The following is a 15,842-nucleotide window of genomic DNA, read 5'->3' as shown; positions in this document are numbered from 1 at the left end:
TCTGTGGGATGGATGAAGGAAAAAATGCTGAGCTTGAATCCTGGCAAGAAATCCTGGCACTGTAAGTAGTTCCTGTGTCAGAGAAACTGGCCCATTGTCTGCCCTGGGCAGATGGAGGAGGAGGAGCACATTTTGTTTGGGTGTGCACCCAGGAATTATTTATGCATTTATCTATCTATCTATCTATCTATCTATCTATCTATCTATTTATCATTTTGAGGAAAGGAGAAGGGAAAACAACAAGACAAGCAAAGAAGGACAAGGAAGAGGCAAAAAGCTAACAAAACAACCACAAGAAGTGTGCTCACAAAGCCGAAACAGGAGATTTTTCCTGAAGAGGGGAAAAAACCAAACTCGTGCCAAACTGACCAGAGGCAGGGCTGATTTGGAAGGCTGAGGGCACCAGACCCTCAAAGTGTCCCTATTTTCGAGGGATGTCCCTGATTTACAGAAGACATCCCAGTTTCTGAATTGATCCCAGAATGTCCCACTTTTCCTTAGGATTTCCCTATTTTCATTGGAGAAATGTTGGAGGGTATAGTAAGATTTCCCTATTTTCAATGGAGAAATGCTGGAGGGTATGGAGTTATATGACCCCTGGGCTGTCTGAAGGCAATCCTGTATAGGGAAGTTTTTTTTTTTTAATGTTTAATGTTTTATTATGTTTTGTATATGCTGGAAGCTGCCCAGAGTGGCTGGGGCAATCCAGTCAGATGTGAGGGGTAGTAAAATTATCATTATGGAATGGGACGTCCCTATTTTCATCGGAGAAATGTTGGAGGGTATGAGGCAGGATGGCTCCTTCTCCACACTTGCAGGCCACAAAAGCAGCCCCTCACCTCCACATATCTCTCTCCACAAAAGATGGCAGCCTATGGGGCTGGGACAGCTTGGCCACGGTAGTCCAGGCATTGGTGAATCCAAGACTAGATTACTGCAATGTACTCTAGGTGTGGAGTTTCCCTTGCACTTGGTCTGGAAATGGCAGTTAGTGCAGAATGATTGTTAGCGTTGTCAGCATTTAACACCCACGCTCAAAGATCCGCTAGTTTGTTGTTAGATTTTGGGGGTGGGCAGTAAGGTTTTGGAGGGGACACAGTGTGCCCTACAGCCTGTGTTTTGTTGCCTAAGCTAGCCGGCTGACTTCAGTTGTGGCAAAGACAGCAGCCCTGTCACCAGTACCAAAGTAAGATTCAATTTACAGCCTAGTCAGCTTATGTGTGTGGAAGGTGGGTTGAGAGGCACCTTTGCTTCATGCAGCAAAGCATCTTGAGCCAGCCCTGTCTAAAGGCTTCTTGTACTGCTTTCAATAGAATTTAGCCACTTCCGGAAAAGCTCCTAGCAACTGCTGTCAGATTGTCCAATCTCACACTGTAAAATGTCCCTTATGCAAGAGAATTGGGATCTCGTGTTCCCTGAAGGGCAATCCACACATGGAAATGCAGTTCTAGTGTTCTGAGGAGGCCTGGCCAGGCCAATTTTGGAGCCTCAGAAAACTCCTGTTAGCTTCATCTTAACAACTCATATGTCGGATTTTTCAAACTGCGTTTTCACTAGTGAGGATTAGAAACTCCTTTGGCCTGTGGAGTTTCTTACTTGTAAAAACTCCTAAGGCAAAATAGGAAGCGGAAGATAATTCCCAGACCATCAGTTTATTGTATCAGATGCAGTTTTTTAAAATAACCTTTGAATTTCAGAACTTGTGATTTCACAGACCATTTGAGGATCTCTTGTGAAAAACTGAGTGAATCTCTGTGGTACTTTGAATTGTTTGCTCCACTGGCAACGGCAAGGCCTGGCCAAGAGGCCACCCTCTGATGCCTTGACCCCTGGCCAGTTCTCTCTTGCTGTAGGGTGACCCTTGCCTTGCCAACTGCATTCCTGGAGGTCAATAGCCCAGAAGGGGCAGAGGTTGCCGTATGCAGCCAGCATGGCGGGGACAAGGCCTCTGTCTCCTGGATTACCCCTGTATGTTATTTTCTCTGCCCTTTTGCCGGTCATGAAGGCGGCACGTGGAGATTGCTAACTGTGGCTGGTTAATGAGGCCAGGAAATCTAGGACTTTTGGGTACCTCTGTCCCTTGCATTAGTTCTATTATTGTTATTATTTATATAGGTTTAGAGTAACAAAACCAAACAAAAAGCAGGTCCCTGCCCCAAACCACTTACAGTCTTAAGGACACATTTAAGATATGAATAAGGTGTGAGCCTGTGACCTGGCCCAGGAAATAAGTATTTTACCACTACAAAAGAATGGCCAGGCTCCCCAATAAATCCAATCAAGTAACCTGCCAGACAGGAAATAAACAAAGCGACAGGAGAAAACAACATGCAAATGTTCTGTTTTAGACCACCTTATCTGATGGGTGGTCTTAGGTTACACCCCTTCTGTGATGAATGCATAATGTTTCTGGGGGTGGTCTTGATCTAGGTAAAGGTAAAGGTACCCCTGCCCGTATGGGCCAGTCTTGACAGACTCTGGGGTTGTGCGCCCATCTCACTCAAGAGGCCAGGGGCCAGCGCTGTCCGGAGACACTTCCGGGTCACGTGGCCAGCGTGACATCGCTGCTCTGGCGAGCCAGAGCCGCACACGGAAACGCCGTTTACCTTCCCGCTGGTAAGCGGTCCCTATTTATCTACTTGCACCCGGAGGTGCTTTCGAACTGCTAGGTTGGCAGGCGCTGGGACCGAGCAGCGGGAGCGCACCCCGCCGCAGGGATTCGAACCGCCGACCTTTCGATCGGCAAGTCCTAGGCGCTGAGGCTTTAACCCACAGCGCCACCTGCGTCCCTTGATCTACAGGGTGGCAATTTCAATAGTCTTTATAAGGCCTTGCAGGCCATTGTTCTGGGTCCTCTTCCTCTCCTGCGTGTGAGGGGAGTACCCTGTTGCAACAGATCAATAAAGATCAAGCTTACTAGCTGCTTTGCTCCTCAATATTCTCTGGTTGGCCTCTGTTATTCTCTCCTACCAATAGGGAACCTATGTAAGGACTCTATATGAGCTCTTGGATACCCCATAAGGGAAAAGGGCATATATTTATTTACAACAATGGTCCACAGTTTACTGTGAGGGAGGCAACAGAAGGGGGGGGGGGAGATGGAAACAAAGGTCAAGTAGGAAAACCTATCCAGTCAGTGCAGCATTGGAAGCTTAGGTTCAGTACAGAATGAGGACTAAGGGGTTGTGCCAAAGGTGTCATAGAAAAGGGGCTTTTGCTGATTGCCACGAAGTTGGGGGGGGAGTGACTGGCCCCCAGGGTTGGCCCAGGACCTGCTGCCTGAAATGAAAGGCAAGATGTCCCCACACAGGGGCGTAGCTAGTTGCTCTGGCACCTGGAGCGGCGGGGGTGGGCTGCGGCCCTCCTCTCAGGGGGGCGCCGCGGCAAGCTGCTCTGGCGGATGCAAGTCCCACGCTGCCATTTTGGGCAGTGCAGGGCCCCGAGCCACCGCGTCACTCCCAGGAGAGACGCGTGGCTCGGGTGCGGTGCAGACCAGGCCCCGCAGTAAGTGTAGCCCCCCGCAGTGTACCATTTTGTCACACCCCTCAGGGGTGACACCCGGGGCGGACCACACCCCCTCCACCCCCCTTCCTATGCCCCTGTCCCCACACCCATTCCATGTACAGAAGCTGACATATTTCCTCCTCTGCAAACTTTGCAAGACATTTGTAGCTATGCAAAACCTGAGGTGCTTGGAGTAGCAGACCACGCTTCACAGGAAGAAAAAAGACAAAACAGATAGCTGATGCTTATACATAGACACACATTGTTATGTAATGTGCCAAAGGAAGAAGTGGATGGTCTTGCCTTCTGGCAGGGAATGGTTGGACGGTTGAATTTGTGGCAGAAAAGATACCTAGAATGAAGCCTGTCTGCAGTTTATGCACACACACACACACACAGAGAGAGAGAGAGAGAGAGAGAGAGAGAGAGAGAGAGAGAGAGAGAGGAGACAAGTAGCCCTTGCAACATTTCCTAAGTGTGGAGATGCTGGCTGCAATTAGGAGGGAAATGCACTCTGCATATGCACATAAGCAACCATTTCCTAACACAGTACTAAAACTATTCCAAGGTTGATCCTAAGCCTTGGCTTGAAGCAAACTCTATTGACCTTGAAAGCCTTTTCAGCCTTTTTGAGGCCCACTAAAAGTACTTGGGGTTTTTTTTGTTTTGTTTTTGGCATGCTGAACAAAGTTCCCCAGGAGTATTGTGTAACTAAATGTTGGCTCCATCCTCATCGCAACCTCCAAGTCTCCATGGTGACCATGGCTGGCTCCCCACCTCTCTTTGGTGAGTTGTCATGGAGATTCCTTTAAAAACTCAGGGGAACTGAAGTGTTCCAGCCAGTCCTTCCTCGAAGCGCAGGGCAGGGTGAAACATAAAATCCTGTGGGGAGTTACTGTCAGCTTTTCCACTGAGACTTTGTAGGAAAACATATTTGGGTTGTGTAAATGCAAGGCAGCCAATCTCACATCAGTCCTTAATCATAATCTCTAACTCTTCCCATTCACCTGAGGCAGTCTCCATCTTCTGAAGTCAATTACTATCCCTTTTTTTTGGGGGGGGGGTATTTATTAACTCAAGTATTCATTCATTCCACATAGCATTAACATCTCTACATTCAAAAAATACCCAAGTCATTTACTGAAACAGAAAATAAATGGATGTTGGAGATACCGTCTTTTAATGTTGTTATGTTCACTAAAGAGGGTGTTCACCTGTCCTACTTTACAGAGGACAGTTCCTCTGAGGAACTGTGGTTTGTTAAGGGCGCTGGGGATTGTAGCTCTGGGGTGATAAACTATACTTCCTATGAGACTTTAAACGTATGCTATGTATGCAGCCTCAGCTTGGTTTAGAGAGAAAAAGCTATCAGAGAGCCTTCAAGTTGCTCATCCACAGTTGGCACCTAGACAGCAGGCTGAAGATGAGGCACTTCTAGGGTGACCTAGTCATCCACCTACATCTACCTTTGCTCCAGTACAAAAGCATGAACTCACACTTCTGGCCACCCCCCCCCCGCCTCCCTGGTGTAAGGTATTGCATTTTTTTGAACATTAAAGTGCATTTATTCATATTGGTGTATGCACATTTTATTGAAATCATCTTTGGCCCTCTTTTTCAGGGGTGGAAGGGTAGGATATATAGCTACAGCTGTTCTTGGATTGAACTATCTGTGAAATGGTAACCTCATGGTTGGATTACTGCAATGCACTCTAGGCGGCGGGGGGGGGGGCTACTCTGGAATAATAGAATTGTAAAGTTGGGAGGGACTCCCTGCAATGCAGGAATACGCAGCTGTCCCATATGGGGATCAAACCTGCAACCTTGTCACTATCAGCACCGTGTTCTAACCAACTGAGCTATCCAGAAGAAGTTGTTCTGGAGGCTACAGCTGGTACAGAAAGCAGCAGCTAGGTTGCTTGTGGGTGGGTTGGTGGGACATTGGATAGAACACCTTTGCTATCCCAATCCCGCAATAGCTGTAGCTATATATCCTGTCTTTCCTCTGGAAGAAGCCCAGGGTGACAAGCACATCAATGATAAAGCATATATATTTTTTAAAGCATTCTGAAAACAGTTACATTCTAAAAAGCTTAAAACATTATCTGAACCAGTGATCTCACGGTTGCCAGGAACAGTGTTTCATGCCAGGGAATTTTCGATTTCCTCCTGAAAGTCAATAATGTAAATAATGAGGGAGACAGATGCACCTCACCAGAGGAGGACATACCAAAAATAGGGGACAACAGGTCAATGCCAACCATGCAATCACCAGCAGCAGTGGCATCACCATGAAGCTTTATTTGCTTGGCACTTGGGTCCTAAGCCATTTAAGGCTCCATCTGCTACTATTACCTTGAATTGGGCCCAGTAGCTCACTGGCAGCTAGTGCAGTGCTTTCAGGACCGGTGACACCTGATCTCACTGCACTGGATCCCACCCTAGTTTCAGCCTCCAGACTATCTTCAAGGGCAGCCCCACAAACACACGGTCTTATTTGGTATATAAAAAAAGCTTTCCTATGTTCCTGACTTTAGCCCATGACCAGCATGGTAATGCAAATCAATGCCACACGGCATTTTCTTATAGTGTGGACGGCTAAAAGCTCTGTTATTATCAATTAAAAAACAACAACCAGATTGACATTCTCAGTTTTAACCAGATCTATTACTGAGAGACTAGCTTCTCTTCCAAGGTTCGAAACATTCTTCTCCCGGGAACATTTACAGCCTTGTTGACATTGCTGAGGCAATGAACACAACTCAGCGACTGTGTTTACTGCCTCCGGTTAGTGTACTTGGCACCTGAACAGCTCCAGCTTCTTCCATCTGTGGCCCTATAGATGTTGTCAGACTACAGGGCCAGATTTAGGTTTGATGAGGCCCTAAGCTACTAAAGCTAATGGGACCCTTTATATGTCCAGCTGTCCTTTGTCAACAACAAATTGTCACGGTTTTTTTTGTGTTGACTATATGCTATATGGTAATTTATGGACCTAATAGGTATCTAAAGCCATTTGCCACTGTTGCTGTATGTCGGTTTTATTTGATTTGTTTTTTCTCTTATATTTTGGAAAATATAAGTTATTTTCCCCTTTACATTTTTTGGGGGGCCCCAAGAGAGTGGGGCCCTAAGCTATAGCTTGTTTAGCTTATACGTAAATCCGGCACTGTCGGACTACAATGCCCATCAGCCCTTGACCATAAGCCATGTAAAGGAACCATGTAAAGGAAATTCTGAATAAACATCAGGAAGAGCTTTCTGACAATAAGAGCTGTTGGACAGTCTCCCTTAGGAGGTGCTGGCCTCTCCTTCCTTGGAGGTTTCCAAGCAGAGACTGTGTGGCCATCTGCCATGGATGCTTTAGCTGAGATTCCTGCAGTGCTGGGGGCTGGACTAGATGACTCTGGGGGTCCCTTCCAACTGTACAATTCTATGATGGGAGGGGGGAGAGGGAGTAGGTCAGCCCCGCCCCGCGTAATTGATCAGAAGACGCAGCACATCATTTGCACTACAATGCCCACTAACGAGGGAGGGGCTCAAATATTTTACTGGGGCGGAGCTAAGGGCCCCTGGGCCCTTAGGAGTTGGCCCTATGAAGCAAAGAAAGGGGGCGACCAATGGCGCGGGAGGGAAAGGGAAGAGTGCTTGATCCTCGATGCTTGATCCACTGCGGAATCCAAAGCGGGGGGGGGGAGAGAGCAGCGAGACGGTGCATGCGCACTTGCGATGGAAAGCAAGCGGGGGGTGTGTGTGTTGGGGGGCTGCTAAGACATGCACCAACGTTGCTGCTGCAGCTGCCGCCTCCTGGAAGTGCTGCCGGGTCTGCCGAGAGGAAGAGGAGGACGGCCCAACTCTTGGTGCGATCGCGTGTCCGCCAGGAAGGGGTCGGGTTGGGGGAGCTCCGAAGCGGCGCCGGCGCGAAAGGGGCGGAGGAAGGAGGAGCGAGACGGAGGAGGCGGGCGGCTCTGCAGGGTGAGTCGCGGCAAGGCTCGCCGCCCCCCTCTCTTCCGACTCCCGCAGGCAGGCAGGCGAGGAAGGGGTCCGCGCCACCCCACCCTAGGGCGCCCACAGAGGGAGGCGGTGCAGCCCCTCTCGGGCGCGGCTCCGTGAACCTAGATCCCCAAAGGCTGCCCGTGCCCCCGTGGCAACACCTGACCCATCCTCGAAGGGGAGGGTCAGAAGGGAGATCCCTCCCCCCAGAGGTGGAAGGAGGGACGTGGGATCCTTGACTTGCCCCATGAAGGAAGTGGGGAACCTGATTTTATTTTATTTTAGCAATTCCGAGGTGGTCGGCCGCCTCTGCCTTCCGCCCCCATTTTCCTTATTAGCAGTGGATTCAGACGTGCTACACACAGTTTGTGAAACAGTATGGGAATTCCAATCTCTCCCCTCCGCTCAGCGGGATGACGGCAGTAATGCCATTTGATCTGCCACCCGCACTTCTTCCTTACCTAAATAAAAGAAAAAAGGAAGGATAGAATTGGGATGGGGGGGGGGGGTAACATTTTTTAATAAACCAACATACCAACAAACAGAAGTAGCAAAATCAATCACCATATGCTGTAGGTTCTGTCTTGCGGTACTGTGATCTCCACCTTCCACGAACCTAGTAAACCTCCCAAATCTTATTTGAGGTGTCACCTGCTGGGTTAATTTCAGCAGATCTTGCTGAAATCCAGTAGTCCCAGGGGTATTTTGAATTTATGTGCCTTCAAGGTAGGGCTGTTTTGTCTGTCAGTCATTCTCAAAGGAGAAGCTGTTTAGGGCATTTGCCCATAGTAGATTGGTGGATATATATATATATATATATTTTCTAAGATGATTGGAGCATGGATTACATGCTGTATATTGTGGTGAATTTCCTGTGGTGGGGAATGTCATCCGTAGACAACACCACATTGCATGTGTTTGTGTGGCCTCCAGTCATATTTTTTATTGTTTTCTCCTATTTTTTTTTGCATAGGGTCAAGGAGACCAGTTACCGGTAACTGTCAGCATTGTTCTTTGTTGGATTAGTCACTGAAGAGATGGCCCATACTGCTGCCAGCTGCCATTTTGAAAGGATGATAGTGGCAGGATCCACACTCCCATTTCACTCGCCGGTAGTCTTAAAATGAAGACCTTCATTTAAGTAAGTATATGAAAATGTGGCAGATCACTTGACTCCTGAGGCTTCCGCCATTTTGGATGAAAGTAGTGGCACTCCTTAATACCAGGGCCGTTGTTAGAAAGTGGCTGAGGCGACCCAAGCCCTGGGCCTGTTGTGGTGGGCCACATATCCCATATTCCTTCTCTCTCTTGTGTAAAACCTTCCTTTTAAAAAAAAAAAGGCTATAGGTCAGCTGGGCACCCTGCACATCTCAGTGCTGCTGAGACTCCATCCATGTACCACCTTAATTTTCCAGACCCATTTATGATGAGTTAACATATTAATATTTTGAGTAAGTTTGTGTCATTGGACTATGCCCCAAGTCCTTTAAATACCTAGTAGTAGTGCCTCCTGTTAGGCCTTTACTGCTTTGCAGCAGCCAGGTTTCATGATACTTGGAGAATCTGGAAATGCACAAGAATATTCTTAGAAACAGAAGGCACCCTTTCCCATAACGCAATAGCTAGTAGTTGTGGTTGGAAACTTGATTTTTCCCTTGCAGAAACACACACACAAACACTTGGAATATTTTCATATGCACCGCGTATGTACTTTGTTGGCATTATAAAGTGTCTTGGGAAATCAAGCTGTATTTCACACCCACAAAACAGTATATCGTTCCAAGTTATGGAGTATATAACATCTTACAGGCACACATTGTAGATATTAGGATGGCTTAGAACACAACACAAAATTTACATGGAAAAGGTTTCTTTGCAGAGAATATATCATTGACACAGGATTATTGTACAATTGTATATTTGCTCTGCTTAGTCTTGTGTGCTTGTGTTTTTCTAGTGCATGCAGTTGTGTGCATGCTGCAAAACAGACTTGGTAAATGTGCACACGGATTGAATGTTCCATCATGTTATATGAACTTCTTTAACATATGAAACTGCCCTTCCTGAGCCAGCAAAATGCGATCTGCTTTTCTCATTGATTGGCTTGCAGCTGCCCCTGCTGGAGCAATATTGAGGCCGCTTCTGGAACCAAATTACCTAAGAACATCAGAAGCTGCCTTCTACTGAGTCAGCCCATTGGCCCATCTCACCCAATACTACTGTCAGTAGTGGCTCTCTAGGGTTTCAGCCAGGAGTCCTAGCTGGAGTTGCCGGGGATCGAACCTAGGACTTTGTTCATGCAAACCATGTGCTCTAAACCCTGAGCTATGGCCCTTCCCCAATTTACCAACTGCCCAAACACATCATCAGCACACAGAGAGGCAAAAGATCCAGAGCTTGGAGAGGAGAGGACCATGCTCACCAGGTGAATGTGGCTAGACTGAAAAACACACTTTGGTCTTGAATTGGTGTCATGTAATGACTATGATTTTGTGTGTATATATATAATTTTTATTGAATTTTCTGTTTTACAGTTAAAAAATATCAATAACTTTCCTTCTTCTCTTTCCATGGTTCATTTTACATTTCATATAGTTACAGAAACTATACCATTCAGTATTCCATTATTACATCCATTTTAACTTGTTTATCTTAATGCTGCCAGTGTTTTCTGCTGTACACAGTTATTTCACATATATTCAATAAATGTTTTCCAATCTTCTCTAAACATATGTTCGTCTTGTTCTCTTATTCTGTATGTTAAGTCTGCAAGCTGCACATATTCTGTCAAGCTGCCACTCTCCTTTGGTTGAGACCTTGCCTGTTTTCCATTTTGGGGCTAACAAAACACGGGCCGCAGTAGTGGCAAACATAAATGACTATGATTTTGAGTTGTGTGTTTTACTAGATGGTTTTGGGCAAGCCACCATCCCTCAGCCGTAGTCTTATCTTCAGTGATAACAACACTGACCTACCAGACAGTGTTGGTAGTGAGAGGAGTATGTGAAGTGCTTTGAACGGGAATAAGAAACACTAAGCAAATTACTCGTTTTTTGTCATTTCTTGTAGAGGAGTGGGCTCGTGAAGTTAGCCGCACCCGCCATGGTGGACATTCCCTCTTCTCCTGCCCATGAAGTGGATTTCTCACCATGTCGCATACCTGAGAACGGCTCTGAGGGATCCGAGCTGCCGGTATCCCTGGAGGACTGGAACGGTGGTGAGAAGGAGCTGGACTTCACCGGAAGCTCTGTAGGCCACTCTAGGAAAAAGCACTTTCTGTGTGTCTCATTGCAAGGCAAGGATGCCACCGCCGCCACCTCCAAGACTGAGGTGAGGGTGGCAGAACTGCAACACTCCTCCCTCTCCAGCCACAAGCCCCAGCAGTGTAGAAAGCAAGGGTTTGTGGCCCAGGAGGTTGGGAGGCCTGTAGGCAGCATTGAGGAAGCTGGGCCTTCCCATGGGAGGCATCTACGGTTTCAGGGTGCCTGCAAGAAGAAGGGAACTGCGGAGAATGGGCAGGAGGTGCGGGAGGATCTAGACACCCAAGCTCCCCGCTCAGATGACGTGGTGCAGCTGATAAATGAAGATGGGGTGTATTCCTCAGCCAACCTGGTGCCCGCTACGAAGGTGGCGCTCTCGCCGTGCCTGCCACAACGTTTGGAGCTCTGCAGAGGGGAGGATTTTGAGATCCGGGAGGTGATTGTGGACGAGAAGCCATTCCAGTGTGCTATCTGCGCCAAGGCTTTCAAGCGGGCATGGGAGCTGTTCAGCCACGAAGTGGTGCACAATGAGGAACGCCCTTTCTGCTGCCAACTGTGCCAGGTGAGGCGGGTGAAAGCAGGCAGGAAGCTAGAAATGGGAATGAAAGGAAAAACACAGAGAGAACTAAACTGTTGGGTTTCCACGATTAGCCTTTGGAGCAAGGTAAAAATCCAACTCGTATTTTGAGGCAGAGCTGCTGCCTGTTGTTAGAAGGAACCAAATGTATTGATTCATGCTTCCTGCTTTCCCGGACCTGTAAACACCATCTAGGGCAGAGTCTTTCCCTGCAGCATTTTCCTTGGGAGGAAATATTAAGGGATGCATATGTGTGCGTTTGTGTTTTGTGCTCTTTATAGTGCAATAACTAAGGGCCTCCATATGTTGCTAGACTGCAACTCCCACCATCTCTGACCACTGGCCATGCTGGCTGGGGCTGATGGGAGTTATAGTCCAGCAACACCATTGTAAAGTTGCAGTTCTCATATATAACAACCAGCTGGGATGGAAGCAGTTCAGGTATTCTGATGGAATGGCAACAGCTCAGGAAAGCCAAAGGCATTCTTTTCATTTTGGGCAACAGCTGGTAGCCACCAGTCATTCAAAAGCAATCAGAGCGCCTTACATAAGGATGTTTCATGGTTAAGCCATACAAAAATCCAAAGAGATGACCATCTTCTTTCTTCTTTTTTGTGTAAATAATTTTTTGTTAATTTTCCATTAATAACTTTCCAATTAATAACATACCAAATCATAACACAAATAATAAAGCCAATTATACATTCCAAATTAAATAGCTGACCATCTTCTTTCTGTGTGGCTTTATCCATATGATAAATGACAAGAGGCAATTTGTGCAGAGGAGCAGGCACCGAAAATTATTCCTCTCTGTCCGGCAGGGGATCCCTGGGGATTGCTGCATGTGTGTCAGCCTGTTGCTTTCTGCCCCACTTTCCCTCTCCCGCTCCAGGCCTCGTTCAAGCGCCATTCGGACTACAAGAGCCACGCCCTCGTGCACACGGAAGAGCGGCCCCATCGCTGCGAGCTCTGCGGGAAGCGTTTCAAGCGCGCCTCCAACCTCGCCGAGCACCGGCGCATCCACTCAGGGGAGCGCCCTCACCGCTGCGCCGCCTGCGCCAAGCGCTTCAAGACTCCCTACGAGCTGCAGAGGCACATGCTGACGCACTGCGCGGAGCGGCCCTTCGCCTGCACCGCCTGTGGGAAAGGCTTTGCCGCGGCGGGGGCCCTCCTCCTGCACCAGCGGCAGCACTGCGACGACAAGCCCCACGTCTGCGGCGTCTGCGGCAAGCGCTTCGCCTACGGACACAGCCTGCGCGTCCACGAGAGGGTGCACACCGGGGACCGCCCGTTTTCCTGCGTCCTCTGCGGCAAGGCCTTCAAGCAGTCCAACGCGCTGGCCTCGCACGAGCGGGTGCACACGGGGGAGCGGCCCTTTGCCTGCGCCACGTGCGGCAAGGCCTTCAAGCAGTCCTCGTATCTGGCCATCCATGCGCGGTCTCACACCGGCGAGCGCCCCTACGCCTGCGGGGCGTGCGGCAAGGCCTTTGCACGGCCCTCGCTCCTCCTGCAGCACCAGCGCGTGCACAGCACCGAGCGGCCTCACCGGTGTCGGCACTGCAGCAAACTCTTCAAGGACTTGGCCTACCTGGCCGTGCACGAGAAGGTGCACACTGGTGAGACTCCGTACAAGTGTTCCATCTGCCAGAAGGGCTTTGCGCACCCGTCCAACCTCCTTCAGCACCAGCGAATCCACCGGGATGGATAGCAAGAACGGACGCAAAGAATAATTTGTCATTCAATGTAACTTTATGTTCCCCGACTAACAGAAACACAGCAGTTTCTGTTCACCTGTGCACTCCAACCTGCCTCAGTGCCACACATGCATGCTGCAGTGGACAGAAAGCGTCACTTGCATGCACTTTTGCACATTCCCCAAGCCATGCTAAAGCTTGCCTGGGCGTGCGTTGTTGTACACAAATGCACTATGGTTCCCTGCTCCTGCAGCAGCACAAAAATAAATAGTAGTGGGAGTATGAGGATCAGGGCTCCGTGTATTTCACACAAAATTGCACCCTCTGAGAATCTGTGCTGTGGCTTGGTTTTTCATCCTGCAAGCGTGTTTCTAGTCCCTAAGATTATAGAAATAATGTTGAAAACCATGCATGGTGTAGTTTTGCAAAGCGGAGCCATAGGGCCGAGCAGGAAATCTACAAGAGCTGCAGTGCTCTCGGTAACCCTTTGTCCTTTTCCTTAGCTAGCAAAACCAGAAGGCAATTGTGTAATATAAGCAAATGTATGCACATTGGCTTAATTTGCATAATGTGCTCCACTGACTATTTTTTAAAAGCACAGCCATGGTTCTGAGTATTGTCGTCTTATACCCTGATGGGCAGTATTGCTGACTTACACTGCCTTGCATATTTGCAGGCACTTACAGAACTTCCGAAAAAAGTAATTTATGGATTCTTTTTATAAAAATGTGGGTCAATGCCAAGTCTCTCACAGTGTTGTGAGAGTGTGTTTGTGTGTATTGTATTATGCAGGGCCAGCCTTACCATTAGGTAGAGCGAAGCAGCTGTCTCAGGTAGCAGATGCTGGAGGTTGGAGCTGGAGGTACCATGAGGCTTGCCATATGCCACCTAAGCTAGCCTGCTACCCTCAGGTGCAGTGCAGGATACTGACCTGTCATCATTGTTGATGTAAGATTGACTTGCCAGGCCTGTCTGTATACAGAATGGGAGGGAGGAGGTCTTAACCTTTCTTCTCTATTGTAGCTTAGGCAGAATGGGCCTCCTTCCCTCTACCGCTGCCTTTGAGCAAGAGGCGATGTTTGCAGTATTACAGAAATAATCTAGGGAAAATGCCATCTATATGTTTAAATTGTAAACAGCCCTAAGAGCTACAGTTATGGGGCGGAATACAAATAATAATAATAATTTCAATTAAAAAGCAATCCTCTTTATTTTCTTTATGTCTTGTGATTTCCACATGCATGTAGATTATTTGTGGGATAAAAAAATCCCTGTTCTCTATGGGGTAACCAAATTGAGAAGATCAGTGGATCTCACATCCACAAACTGGAGGTTGTCTGTTCACCATACTCTCACACATGAGATTCAAATGGTGTTAATTATGTGTGTGGTCCAAAACCACTGAACCTCTTGGGCTTGCCGATCAGAAGGTCAGCGGTTCGAATCCCCACGGCGGGGTGAGCTCCCTTGCTTTGTCCCAGCTCCTGCCAACTAGCAGTTTGAAAGCATGCCTGTACAAGTAGATAAATAGGTACCGCTGTGGCGGGAAGTTAAACAACATTCCTGTGTGCTCTCGCTTATGTCACGGTGTTGCGTTATGCCAGAAGCTGTTTAGTCTTGCTGGCCACATGACCTGGAAAGCTGTCTGTGGACAAACGCCGGCTCCCTCAGCCTGAAAGCCAGATGAGTGCTGCAACCCCATAGTCGCCTTTGACTGTACTTAACCGTCCAGGGGTCCTTTACCTTTACCTTAGTTTAACATATACTTAGAATTTAAATAAGGATCTCTCAATAGTTCACATTCAGACACAATGGCAATCCATCATCTGCTGTTATGAGGGTGCGCTTTCCCTTCCCCTTCTTTTGCACACAAGGGAAAAGAGATTAGGAGATTTTATTTTGCAACAGTACATAGTTTGGGTTCCGGATTTGAGGGCAATATGGTTTGCACAAATCAGTAGTTTGGTGCATTTAGAATCTAACTGAATTAGCAGACTAGAAGCAAAAGCTAAACTCAACACCCACAAGGGGATGATGAAGAGAAGGAACAGCACACATCTTTTTATGTCGAACTCTGAATCGAACCATTGCCTCTGTTATTCTTACATGCCAGAATTATCTCCATACTTGCAGACGCAGGGGCTGAGGCTGAAAGGGTGGTGGATTGCCAGAGACATGTGGGTTCATAACAGAGGCAGGGTTTGAACCCCTGCCTTGACCGTTGGCCTCTACTTCTGTGTATGTGTGTGTGTGAGAGCATGTAAAACTCCCTGTGGCTTCGGGGTGATTTTTAAGGGTAACCTTTTTGGTGTTTTAGAAACCCATCACCACCAGGCCTGGATTCTGATATTGTGGCCTGATTAACAGACCTGCACACCAATAAGCTTAATGTGACCTGCCACAAAGTTTTCATTTGGTGGTTGTTGCTGACTGCCATCTTGATCTTGACTAGAACCTCACTGTTCCATCTTTTACAGTGATTTGAATTCAGAACCTAGAAATCCATAAAGTCCAAACCTCTTGAACTGCCTAACAACAAGAAGACTCTACCTGCCCATAACAATGTTAATTTAATAAGTTGCTGAGATGCCTTTTTTAAAGGTGATGTTATGAAAGCAATTCGGACCTCAGAGCCCAGAATGAGAGATAACAACAAGTTTGGTCTCAGATTTATGACACTCTTAAATCTCAGATTTATGACACGAGGACTCTCCTGCGTGTGAGTGTCTGAGGGCCCTGCTCCTTCCTGCCACTCACCATCTGGCCTGGGGCGGGGCCTGAAGCCTCATAAGGACTGCTGGACTCTGCTGCCCA

General features: G+C 47.8%; 1 protein-coding gene across 3 annotated transcripts; it reads left to right on the top strand.

Moving 5' to 3' along the window:
* Positions 1 to 4: 4 nt before the first annotated feature.
* LOC310829575 (uncharacterized protein) lies at positions 5 to 14,230 on the top strand. Of its 3 annotated transcripts, none has more exons than XM_083708223.1 (4): positions 5 to 61; positions 8,471 to 8,638; positions 10,567 to 11,319; positions 12,227 to 14,230. In XM_083708223.1, the coding sequence occupies exons 3-4, from the start codon at positions 10,600 to 10,602 to the stop codon at positions 13,040 to 13,042; spliced, it is 1,536 nt and encodes a 511-aa protein (XP_083564349.1). In that variant the 5' UTR covers positions 5 to 61; positions 8,471 to 8,638; positions 10,567 to 10,599; the 3' UTR covers positions 13,043 to 14,230. The 3 variants fall into 3 exon arrangements, with proteins under 3 accessions (XP_083564349.1, XP_083564347.1, XP_083564348.1); XM_083708221.1 differs by lacking the exon at positions 5 to 61 and adding an exon at positions 7,250 to 7,479; XM_083708222.1 differs by lacking the exon at positions 5 to 61 and adding an exon at positions 7,917 to 8,223.
* The last annotated feature ends 1,612 nt before the right edge of the window (positions 14,231 to 15,842 follow it).

Source organism: Podarcis gaigeae (assembly GCF_964106915.1).
Source record: "Podarcis gaigeae genome assembly, chromosome: 13".
NCBI classification, from domain to species: domain Eukaryota; kingdom Metazoa; phylum Chordata; class Lepidosauria; order Squamata; family Lacertidae; genus Podarcis; species Podarcis gaigeae.
Note: the sequence above shows the minus strand (reverse complement) of the source record. Positions and strands in the feature narration are given on the sequence as shown.